The 12,870-nt window shown below is 38.5% G+C and overlaps 1 protein-coding gene across 3 annotated transcripts in view; it reads left to right on the top strand.

Annotated features, from left to right (window-relative positions):
- LOC132828359 (fibroblast growth factor receptor substrate 2-like) overlaps nt 1-12,870 on the top strand; it is a 73,890-nt gene that overhangs the window by 59,948 nt on the left and 1,072 nt on the right. Inside the window, exons 1-7 of one of the 3 annotated variants that reach the window (XM_060845388.1) lie at nt 579-620; nt 770-877; nt 3,052-3,140; nt 5,796-5,982; nt 7,543-7,704; nt 10,048-10,214; nt 11,296-12,245. In XM_060845388.1, the coding sequence (XP_060701371.1) occupies nt 3,075-3,140; nt 5,796-5,982; nt 7,543-7,704; nt 10,048-10,214; nt 11,296-12,245 (1,532 nt within the window). In that variant the 5' untranslated portion in view covers nt 579-620; nt 770-877; nt 3,052-3,074. Of the gene's footprint in view, nt 1-578; nt 621-769; nt 878-3,051; nt 3,141-5,795; nt 5,983-7,542; nt 7,705-10,047; nt 10,215-11,295; nt 12,250-12,870 lie in introns of those variants that run through there. The other 2 variants (XM_060845387.1, XM_060845389.1) reach the window with 2 other exon arrangements.

Genomic DNA, 12,870 nt, shown 5'->3' with positions numbered 1-12,870 from the left:
GTGCTGTCACAGCAATACTGTTCTGCATTGTCTGTAATCTGCAGAGGGCCATGGCAACTCTTTTGTGAGTATTGACAATACTGTATTGCAAAACTCTACACAGGATTTGACATCTACCTTATAAGTAGACTAGTGATCTTTATTTGTTTTGAGTCTGGTAATTTTCATTTATTCCTATTCCATTTTTTAGTTTTCTCAGTTTAAAAAAAAATTCATTTGTGTGCATCATTTTAAAATATGTTCCTGAAGAGGTTGCTTTTTGTCATTTATAAAATCTATAAACTGAATGTATTGCATGGATGAAAGCTGAAGAATTTTAAAATAAAATATACTAAATTGACCTTTTTGAGTCCCCTGCCCTAATTGAGTTATAGCTTAAATAAATCCTCAATATGATAAGTTATACAGATTAGGAAGGTAACAGAGTGACAGAAGGGACACTCCTACGGTACTGAGACTAAATGCTGTTTTTTATAGGCTGTTTGGTGACTTTCGAAGGTATGTGAACAGTGGATGAAGCTGTCATATTCCTGTAGTTCAATGTCCGATCACTGGTATCTATTTTAAATGTTCGCAGCAGAATGGGCAGTTAAAAGAGCTAACTACTATTTATAATACAGGTAAAAATGTGTGAAGATCTGTTACTGTGTAAGCATTTTGGAAGTGGAGAGAATTTTTATGTTCTGAGATTAATGTCTCCACGTTTACTATTCTTGGTTAGAATAGAATTCTATTGCATGATACCATCTCTTTGATACTTTTATATTAGGTTGAAGACACAAATACTCAATGATGGCTTGAATTTGTTTACCATGACTCCAAGCAGAGGCACCTGGAACTGAGAATTGGCAGCTTTCCCACTAATGGCCAAGGCTAGGTAAGAACAGACAGTACAATCTATATATCTACAATGTTTATCTTTACTAGCTCCTGCTGAGGTATACAGAAGTAAGTGGGTGAATGATGATATGGCCTTTTGTTTTGCTGTGCCACGTTTTTCTGAAAAGCAATCTGAGGTCTCCTTTAGCTTTTTAAAAATAGCTTATATTACTTTAGACAACTTGTATTTTGAAATGTTCCTGTTATTATGTAAAGACTTGCAACATTTGATACATCTGTAGAAATATCCTAAAGTGCGAATCTGTTTTTTTTTGCTGGCACAGCTTGGATTCTCAGGATAATGGAGAATTTGAATGATTTTCTTCACATTGAACTTTGGCATCTTTAATATCCACCCACGTAGAAAGGCAGGGTCTTAACATATAATGTCATCTCCAAGTGATGGCCCCAGTGACAATGGAGTTCTCCCCCATTATGTACTGAATTGTGAGCTTTTGAGACAGTGTTCAAGTTTTGGACTGGGACTGTAAGCCTTTTGATTTATAAGCTCCTGAGAAGGGTACTTTGTTTAATAAATGTGCTGTGCATTCTGAGGATACGATATAACTTGTTAATGAGTTCTAGAGATATCATGTGAGTAGACTTCAAATCTGGGCTCTGGTATATTAATGGTTCCAAATAACCAAAAAGTTCCATGCTGCACAATTTCTCAAAGTATTTAGTGTAGCTCCACGTAGTGCAAGTTTGTTATGTGCAATAGGTAAGCAACGTTTCTTACATTAGTGGGTATAATCGCTTAACTATACAAACTACATTTGAAAAAACAAAATATTTCTTTGAAGCATTTCAACCACAAGAATCCTTTTTGAAACGTGAGGTACATTTGTTCTGCAGATTAGCTTTTATTTTAAGACTGAGACATTTATACACTATTAAATCAAAAGCATAGATTTTGCATTTAAGTTACAACTTTTAGGCTGTCCAAATACAGTTGAACTTCATGTTTTATAAAGTGCTGCTGGAGTTTCTTTAGCAATTCTTTACTTCAAAGTGGTTACTGAGAGATGAGGTAATAAAGATTTGGTGGTTAGTTGATGTCCAGGTCGCGTTTTACATGCTTCTAGGATGGAGGAAAAATGAATACTTGTGAAGTTTTAAGGCCCTGTGAATGGAAGAGTTAGTGTGGACTGGAAATGTGATATCAAAGGTTAATTATCAAGTGAATGTTTAAGGCTGAAAGTTGGACTATAGGTCTACATTTTAATGAATCGTGTATAAACAATTTGAATGATAGCCAAGATTGTGTGCAAATTATTTTACAAAAGTGAATTAAAGCAGTCATGCAAAATAATGTAGAGTTTTGAAGCACCTGGTCTCTGTTCCTTTAACCAATCTCAATTGTGGGAAGTGTTTAGTAGAGGAGAAGGAGTGAATGGATGAGTCAGTTCAACAGTGACTGAGATAAAGCATAAAACCATAACACACAGGAGTGGAAGTAAGGCCATGTGTACCATCAAGTCCACTCCACCATTCAATCACGGCTGATTGGCATTTCAACTCTACTTACCCGCACTCTCCCTGTAGCCCTTAATTCCTTTCGAGATCAAGAATTTATCAATCTCTGCCTTGAAGATGTTTAACATCCCCAGCCTCCACTGTGCTTTGTGGCAATGAATTTTACAGGCCCACCACTCTCTGGCTGAAGAAATGGCTCCTTTTATTTCTGTTATGAATTGACCCCCTCTAATTATAAGGCTGTGCCCACCGGACGTAGTCTCCCCGCCTAACAGAAACAACTTATCAGTTTCCACCCTTTCTAAGCCATGCAAGCACGTGGAAGACTTTTGAGGCTACTGAAGGGAAACTGATCTGGGGAGTTTGAGGGCCACTGTATCTCTTAGTGGCTCTTTCCAGAACGACATTGGAAGACGACTGTGTGGGTCGTTTGTATCTCAGTTATACAAAAATTGTTCGCATTTCTATAAAAGCTTATTCAGCAAATGAACTTAAACTCTGCTGGGAAGAACATATATTTTTTGCAACTGGAAAATTCAATTACATTATAATTTACAGGAAAAACTAACAGCATTATACGCTAAACAGAAAATCTGCTGCTTAGTACTTTGACAGTTAACTCTATGTATTGATACAATTTCTACATTGGATTGGAGCTCCACAATTCAATTGTCAATATTAATTTGCTCAATTCAGAGATCAGCTGGTCTGCTGAAGCCATGGGGAGCTGCTGGAGCTGTCTGGATAAAGACACGATCACAGACAACCACCCAACCAAATTCAAGGTAAATGTTTCACTTCCCACGATCCAAAGCAATTGGAACGTTTTGCTGTACTTATTTGTCAGTCGAACAAGGCCTCAACTTCTTTTTGTAAAACCTGGGTCAGTTCTTAATTTTTCCTATTTGCAGTAAGTAATAGCAACTTAAACTTACAGAATGATAGCCCAAATCCTTTGTTTAATGGGTCACTTGAGGGCCAGTCCTGAAGTTTGTTTGGTTTTTTTTAGCATAGATTTCAAATAGTGGGTGCTGGCCTAACTTGCTGCACCGTTTAGGTGTTTATACATTAGTTGAGGCTATTGAATTTCATGTGTCTGTAGATTTGCAATCCAACAAATTAGTAACTAAAATAATAGAACAGAACTGCTTGGGTGTGTAAATGGACAAGATGCTGTGGTTTAGACACCTGAACAGAATGACCTCAAGAAAATGACTGCAACTTTGGGCATTTACATGTGCAGAATTAAATGTGAAAATGTAGAAGCTGCTGCACTGATTTGCCTGTTTATCCCCAGGTCGTTTTGTTAGGAACATAAGAACAAGAGTAGACCATTCAGCTGCTCAAGGCTGCTGTACCATTCAGATAGATCATGGCTGATTAGTGGTCTAACTCCAAATACCTGCCTTTGCCCCATATCCCTTAATACGTTTGCTTAACAAAAATGATCTCCAATTTAAAATTAACAACTGATCTAGCATTCACTGCCATTTTGGAAGAGATTTCCAAGCATCTAGAACCCTTTGTGTATAGAAGTGCTTCCTAAATATCTGGTGAATGGTCTGGCCCTAATTCTCAGACTATGTCCTTTAGTTCTAGAATTGCCAACTAGTGGAGATAGGCCATTTTTATCTATCTTGTCTTATCCTGTTATTATCCTGAAGACTTCAATCAGATCAGCCCTTAACCATCTAAATTCTAGAGAATACTGGCCTGTTGAACTCCCCACTGTTGGAAATATGGAATCTACTGTCAGTGACATGGATATCCACTTTTAATGCATGTTAGTCCTGCTGTTGAAATCCTTGACAGCTTATTGATAACTAAGGTTTCGCTGGTCATTAAACAGCATTGAGTCATTACTACCACTGAATCATCTCTTTGAATCTGAAAAAAATTATTTTACTTGAAGGTATGTCAAAAATCTCCATTATGATGAAAGTTTATCTATTTTTAAAGTTTTTTGTTAAAGGTTTTTCAGTTTGCCCTAATTTTTTAAATTTCTTATAAACTGCAGGAGCAGCAGTGTTTTTATACTCTGAAACAAAAACAGAGGTTGCTGGAAAAGCTGAGCAAGTCTGGCAGCATCTGGGAAGAGAAATCAGAGTTAACATTTTTAGGTCTGGTGACCCTTCCTCTGGCTTGCTTGATGTTGCTGATATGGCTGGATATAAAAGACTTTGTCTAGATGCCAAAAGTCACCCCTAAAGTCAGAATAAAATGTACACTGGGGAAGATGATGTCCATATGAAACAAGTCGTTAGATTTTTATGGTCTTTTCCTTTTGGGATTGAGTTCTCTTTTCCCTCTTGACAGCGAACTCAAGGGCAAAGTTTGTCACATGGAATAATATCCTAAACTGCCTTGTTTTTAGGAAACCAGCAAAGGATGAGCATGAAAATTAAGAGCTGCCTCAAGTGTAGTGAGCATTTGTTTTAAGAGTTTTAGGTACATAAATGCAGAGTGTACCAATAAGATGGATAAAGACTCTGCTGCCATTGGTCGTGCTCTATGGTTAGAGGGTGATGGAAAGGATATGGGACTGTGGTATTTTTGTGGAGAGGTGCAAGGCCATAGAATAATATGTAAACATAAATCATATTTTCAAAATTGTTGTACCATGGCTTAGGAAACCAGTGGAGCTCAATATAGGCAGCAAATGTATATGCAGGAGCAGAAATGACAGTGCAGCAATGAAAGAGTTGGATTGGAGCTTGGGAGTCTTGCAAAGGAGATGTTTGAAAAAGTTAATATGGAGGCAACAAAAGATTTGCATTTGTGTACTGACGGCATTCCAAAATCTATCATTTCCATTGAAACTGAAGAACGTCTCTGCCCTTAATAAACCTGGTTAAATTTCTCTGACAAGCAGATAGTGTGGAGATTTAGCATTTCATAAAGGTGCAGTTTGTTATCATTAATCTCTTGATGGGTGCGCGTAACTGTCAATTGTAGATTGTATACATGTTTATAGTTAAATTTTAATTCTGAGGCATGAGTACAGAGCTAAATTGTTGCTCAAGGGAATCAATAAAATTTCCATTACTGATTGAGCTGTGTTTGTGATGTCAGCATCATGAAAATTCACGTTATTTAGTCTGGAACCTTGCTTCGTAATTGAGCATCAAGGTTGCATGTTGTTGCATTTTACTTGGTCAGAGGGATTGGATTCCTGGGTAAAACTACAAAATTTCTGATTGAGGGGTTGTGGAAAGGCTTTGGTTTTGTACTTGTTTCGCTAGTTTTGAACTCTGCACAGCTTGATGCTGGGCAAGCATTCGAATGCCTTTGTCTGACAGAATGGGAACAATGGAGGTGGTGCAAAGATAAATGTAATTATTGTAAATATACATATGAATGCTAACTACGGTTGTAGAAAAGGTAGATAATAAAGTACACCATAATTTATTGCGTATCTTCAAAACGTCACTTTTCCACAGGTGACAAACGTAGATGATGATGGTAATGAGCTGGGCTCTGGGATCATGGAACTGACCAACTCTGAGCTAATTTTGCACACCAGAAAACGAGATGCTGTGAGATGGCCATATCTCTGCCTGCGGCGTTATGGGTATGACTCCAACCTCTTCTCATTCGAAAGTGGAAGGAGGTGTCAGACTGGGCAAGGTTAGTTTGAATTGTCAATGGAACTGTTCGTTTGTGTGACAGAATTTTTTTTTGTTCTTCTTGAATGTACTAAATAAGTTTCACGTGCCCCACACTTTTGGAAGAGCAGAACACTATTTGTAAGCCTTCAGTTAAAATTAGAGTCCAATGTAATAAAATTTGAATTACTTCTTCAGTTCTTTGGGTTACAGAGATCAGTAGCGCACTCGTACATTATAGACAGGGCTATGGAGTGTAATCCCCAAATTGCAGGTAAAAATCCTCATTAGGCGATCTCAGTTCAGAAGATTACGAGCTCATCGCTACCACTTAACACCTTGCTATCTTACATTACTTGATGAAAGATGAGGCAGATGTGTGCCTTGTCAATCTTCTGTATAACTACATATGGGAATTAGAGATTCCACTTTCCTTAAAGGAAATTCCAGAGAACTGAATGTTTTGGATCATCGATGAACAATAGGCAAACTGCTCTATCTAAACTCTGTTCAATCTAGTGCAGGATCCACATTTCTGTCTGAGTAGGCTTTGACTTCCAAAGGAAATTTAGTGTGTCTCAGTGACTTGGGCAGAAAGATTAATAGTAAAAAGCAGCAAGAGAGGGTAGGTGATTGGGTCTACCTAACCAACTCCAACCAGTGAATGGCAGCGTCTCATGCCCTCTTGCATCCCACTGTTGTTTCATCAAAGACAAAACAAAGTGAGTGGGTGGGAGGTGTGGTGTGGCCCGGGGTTAGGTGGGTGAAAAACTCTTGGCAAATCCAGGAAAAGTTGAGGCTTTGCTGATTGCTGAAGCAAAGTCCAGGAGATGATGATTGTTCACATTGAAGTGCAACCTTGACTTACTAATTAAATGGATGCATTCAGGAAACCTGGGTGGAAATAGATGGGAGAAAAGAACCGAAGGTGAAGTTGGGTAGGAGGAGGTGAGAATAGAACATTATTATCGAGTGACTGAGATGAATTGACCTTCTATTGAGAGCCATCATGGATGCGATAGGCTGAACAGCTCCTGACATTGCAGCCTTTCAGTATTCACGCTTTAAGTTTAAGATAGTCTTTATAAGAATACTTGGTTAGATTGTGAAAGGTCCCTATGTAATCGAGCTGTTTCCGTTTATTTAGTCAATGGTATTAAAATAAATTTCTCGCCAACAGGATTTGATTCTTGGGAGCCCAATAGTATTTTAAATGAATGGCTTCTGTGCACCATCTACTGCTTGCTATAAGTAACTGCTAGAAAACTTGAAATACGGATTTAGATTGTAGCAGGAAAATGCAGGGCAATTATACCAAATGTACAAAGAATTGCTGGCCTATTTCATTAGAGAAGAACTTAGCTGGTTTCAATCCTTTTTTTTTTGCTGGGTATGAGCAGCTGAGTTTTGCTGTGTATGAAATTTACAAAACTTCACAGAAGATACTGGCAGAATCCACGCAGTGAACCCATCAAAGTGGTCCTAGATGTCAATGAGAAAAATCTTAAAACAATACAACCCTTTTTCTGTTTTTATTTTGAATGCCTCTTTATGCAGTAACTGTCTGTTACTTCATTTGCAGGCATTTTCGCCTTCAAGTGTGCACGTGCTGAGGAGATCTTTAACCTTCTCCAAGAGATCATGCAGTGTAACAGTATTAATGTAGTTGAGGAGCCCATGATGATATCAAGAAACACTCATCCAACAGAACTTGATCTACCAAGGACACCTCAGACGCCAACCAGTGAGTGGTTGGGGAAAATACGTATTTGTTTGTTGGATTTGAAAGAAAAGATGTTATTGGATTAGTTGTAGTGGATAAACATTATTATATTTCCTATGATAACACTAATGCCATGTTGGCTAACTAATTAATTAAAACAAATTACAATAACAAATTGCATTGATGTAGTGCTCTTGATGAGTAACCAATGTCCCCAGGTGCTTCAGAGGTTGTCTTCATACTGCGACTACAATCCCAAAGAAGAGAGATTGGGAGGGGTGATAAGGTGAAGTTTTACTTAAGATGTTGATTTTTCAGCGGGGGGGGGGGGGTTATGGGAGAAGAGAGGCATTGAGCAATGGAGGATTAACTGAACAAAGTTTAGAAGGTGAGGCCTAACTGGCTGAAGGCATGCTCATTGGTGAGGTAAAGGAATGCAGAAAAAGACCAAGTCAGAAGGGTGTTGGGAAAGTTGAGTTTTATGGAGGATGGATGTCAAGGATGTTGAATGAGCAATATGATGAGACTGAGGCAACAGCAGCACCACCTTTTTATTTATATAGTATCTTCCTTGTAATAAAATGAGTAATTATAATGAAAACTTTGACTTGAGCCACATAAGAAACTGTCATAGATAGCCAAGCTTAGTCAAAGAAGGAGGATGTAAGGAGGAATGAGGCAGAGTCTCATGAAACAGTTCCAGAGCTTAGAGCCGAAGTAGCCAGCAATTGTGGAGAAATTAAAATTGGGTTCTAAAAAGGCAGAATTAATGACACACCGATATGATGGTAGAGCATAAAATTGAGTGTAATCTGTGTATGTATGAATGAAAGCTGATCCTGTGTCTGGATGACTTTGCAAAGTGCCACATTGTAATGAAGAAGAAGAGAAGCCCAGGAATATAGTTGTTGCAGTGGTCGGGATATAGAAATGAAAAAAAAAGTTCCTGTTGCTTCTGTAGCTACAGTTATGATATTAAGCGTGTAACCAAGCGTAAGTCTCATAGAGCTGAACAATAGAAGACCATTGATGAGAACGATAAAGTTAACTGTCTTGAAGGCTCCAGATGGGAAAAGGAAGGGATTAATGGCACTACATTTGTGTGGCTCTCATTTGTGATACTTTGTTGGACACATTTTTGTGATTGTCGCAGGTTGCAAACTTGGTGAGTGTGATAACATGGGGATCTGTGCAAAGGATGGGTAGTGAGTTAGGAGGTGTACAATATTTAAGAATTTGGGAAATTGGAAGTGAGGCTGTTAGTTTATAACAACAAAGAAGTAGAGGAAGGTAGCAACTTCAGTTTTTAAGTATAAGGGAGGGGTTGCTCCAATATTTAAAGAGAGGGAAATGTTTGCAGTCTCAGCTGGCGTGAGGGCTAGGAAGGGATGTTGGTAATCAGCAATTTAGCAAGAATACATCAAAGGATTAGGAAGTACACCCTGTGAAATATGAATTTAAAGAGGGCTGAAGGGAAGATGAGAAGGAAATTGAAGAAAATCACAAATTCAGCCTGTGGGAGAGGGTGGGGTTTGGTTCCAGAAGGAGATGTGGCTTGGTTCATAACGGGAACATGAGGGTGGGTAGCATAAGCAGCTGGTGACAAAGTCCATGCACTTGTTGCAATGATTGGACTTGAAGCTGGAAGGATACAGAAGAGATGTGTTTATACTGAAATTTAGTATTAGTGAAAATAAGCCGTTGATTGTCTTTGCTATCCAGCTGTGGAGAATAGTTTAGCAGAAGAAATAAAAGCTTTCTTGTCTCAATTTGATCCGGTAAGTGGTCAACTATTTTATGGGTAGATTGAAGTGCCAATCCCTTATGGAAGCAGAGTTGGGAACCATAACAAGTGGGGCTGACTGGGGTGAGTGAGACTAAATCTTTTGCATACAAAGTCGTCATGGGTGGAGTGAGGGATTATTCAAGCAAATGAACGAGTTCAGAAACATTGTGGTCGGTGGAATAGCAAAAGCTTGACTAAGTTTGTAAGTAACTTCAGTTGTTTACAAGGATGGATACAAAAAGAAGTGGCAGAAGAAAAGTACAGAGGAGATTCCTTTTTTGACTGTCTATACCACACCATTTCATTCTATGGCCTTTGTTTCTGTGTAGAAAACTGATCTGTATTTGTCATATTTCAAATATTTGTTGCATTGATACCTGTGTGACTCTTGGTGTAATCTGAAAATGACCTTGTTGTTGAATTCCTTGGAAGGGGTCCGGTGTTCTTCCCATGAATATGAAAAGTTTAGTGGTGAAGGGATCAATATGGAGCTAAAAATGGTAATTTGTGATAGTTTGTTAATGTGAATATGGAATTTAACTTGCAAAAGTAAAGCTGAGTCAAAATAATTCTTTCAGCCCCTGGATTTGCTGTGCCAGGATTTTCAAATGGATTCCCTTGTTATCCACAAATGGGTGATGGCTCTTCTCACCCATCAACTAGGCATCCCTCTATAGGAAGCACACGTCTCTCCTCAGTGGGCGAAGATTCTACACATCCTTTAATTGTAGGTGGTGATGATCAGGTATGTGCACATCTACTTACGACCATCTGAATTCACATGTTGAAAGTTCCACCATGTCCAAGATACTAATACACATCAGCTGGAGTATTGTGTACAGTTTTGGATGCCATAATTTAGGAAAGATGTGAATGCAATGGATGAAGTGCAGAAGAGCTTTACAAGAATTGTTGCAGGCATGAGAAACTTTGCTGTGAAGTGGATTTACAACTGATTTCCTTGGAAAAGTGATCAGAATTTAGTAGTTTCTACTGCAGCACTTGCCTCTGGAGCTGTGTAGTTTTATACCTATTAAAGTTCTCATGCTGACATTTTCTTAATTTAAATTGAAGTTTAAATTTTGAGTGCTACGTTCTGGCAATTATTTTAAGCCCAGGATGTTCTGGAGCTGTCATACTGCATAGGGATCTTACATTGCACATAATTCATAGAAATAACAAAGTGGTTGGTTAGTGTTACAAAGAAGTATTTATCTGGGCTATTGCCTTGTCATCAGAGTAGATTCATATAAAATTAACAAAATTGCACGGCATTAAAATTCTGAAGTCTTATTTGATTCAGGAACGTAATTTCATTGTTAAACGGTGTGTTTTATCAGTGGCAATTTAATTTTAGAAGCGTTAAGAAATATGATAGGTTTTCTTTGAAACGATGAAATATTAAGCTATCCTTTATACTACTAACCTAACCAAATTGCACAAGATAGAAAGTAATAGAATTCCACTAACCTTTTTTATTGTACTGCTCAAACTGACTTCACAACATAGTAATTGATTTTTAGGACACAAGGCAGATGATTGATTCTGAGAAATTATTAACTTTTTTAAAATTTGTTAAAATTAAGGAATATCATACTATTCTCTTGTTAATAGACAATAGGGGAGATATGTGGACGGAAAATCTGTTCGGTTGAGCTGAAAGAGATTGTGTTAGACTAATATTTCAAATTATTTTATTCACTCCATTAATTGTAGAACTGTTTGATCCATGTGCACGTCTGATTAAATTTAGTAATGCTTACAATTACTTACCCACTTATGTTGTTCAGCAATGTCTTGTGATCTCTTTTTGTTTTTTGTAACAGATTCACACATATGTGAATACATCCAATGTTGATGAAGAGCGGAAGAAAAGACTTTGTGTTCATGGTGTGACAGAGGCACGGTCATCTGTCTCTGAAATGATGCGAAGCCATGTAAATCACTGTCCTGCAACGGAGGACAGAACTCCTCAAGTCCTCCTGCAGCCGGGGGAGGTCAAGTTTGTCTTAGGACCAACACCAGTTCAAAAACGAATAATGGAGCGTGAAAAAATAGAGAGACAGAAAGATCACATAGAACATGGTGGCGGTGGCTTGAATTTTATGGACCGAGATAATGTCCACGATGGTGATGAACACAGCATGGCATGTGGGTCCAACAATAAAATGACATATGAGAATATCAATGGTTTCCTTGTGTCTGCTGGCACAGGGTTACGACGAGGACGGCTCAAGGTGGGTGGGGATGGCCAGACCCTGAACAACTGTGCACCTAGGAAGACAGCCATGCTGAACTATGAAAATCTGCCCTCTTTACCTCCTGTTTGGGAAAGTCAGACACAAAGGCGGGAGGAAGAGGACTTGAGTGACCCTGGAACCCCTCCACAAAATGGATACCACAATAGTCTTGACCCACTACGGAATTATGTCAATACTGAGAATGTAACTATTCAACCCGGTTTACATAAAGTAGACTTTACCCGGAGGCGGGATTGCACCCCAAATGTCTTCAGCTTTGACTTTAAGCGTCCATGCCCTGAACAAAGGCAATTAAATTATATCCAAGTGGATCTGGAGGGTGGGAGTGACTCGGATAACCCCCAGACTCCCAAAATGCCCAGCACTCCTGTTCCGCCAACTCCAACACGTAGGACTGAATTTTACGCTGTGATAGACATTAAAAAGACAGCTGCTATGTCCAGTTTGCAAAAAGCACTACCAAGGGATGATGGGACATCAAGGAAGACGAGGCACAACAGTACAGATCTGCCATTGTAAGCATTAGCGATTTTTGTCCTTTTGGATATTGGTATTTATAGCTTCCTGTTCAGGTTGAGATACTGGTCCATTATTAGAATTGTTGCTGTACTGCAAGTTGCCATGCTTCCTGCATGATTCTGAGCTGGTACTTTACAATGCGAAGCAACATATCTGAACCTTTTTGTTCACCTGTGCCCAATTTCTGATAGAAACAATCAATGATGGAAACCCATGGTGATTTTTAACTTTAATGAACCCACAGCCTCCCCTGCCTCGGTGAGCTGATTCACAAAGATCAAGGTTTAAATCAGGAATTGGCTGCTTTCCATCCTTTTCTCTTTGAAAAAAGGGGAAAGTGAAATTATGAAATGCCCAATGGGATACTAAGCTACAGTAAAGAGATAAGTAGGGTTACAGTTTCAGCAGAGTCATTTACTCATCCCAAACAGACACCACTGACATGTCCAATTGGTCTGTTGAAACCGCGCATAATAAAATGTAGATACAAGTCTGTAGAAGTGTTATTATAATGCCAAAAGTGATTTATATTTCAATATGCTGCATTTAAAAGGAATGCTACAATTTTACCAGGCACTCAGTATTCATGTGGTTTCCCTGGTCAAAGTTTCAACTTTATGT

Source organism: Hemiscyllium ocellatum, chromosome 26, assembly GCF_020745735.1.
Source record: "Hemiscyllium ocellatum isolate sHemOce1 chromosome 26, sHemOce1.pat.X.cur, whole genome shotgun sequence".
NCBI lineage: Eukaryota > Metazoa > Chordata > Chondrichthyes > Orectolobiformes > Hemiscylliidae > Hemiscyllium > Hemiscyllium ocellatum.
Note: the sequence above shows the minus strand (reverse complement) of the source record. Positions and strands in the feature narration are given on the sequence as shown.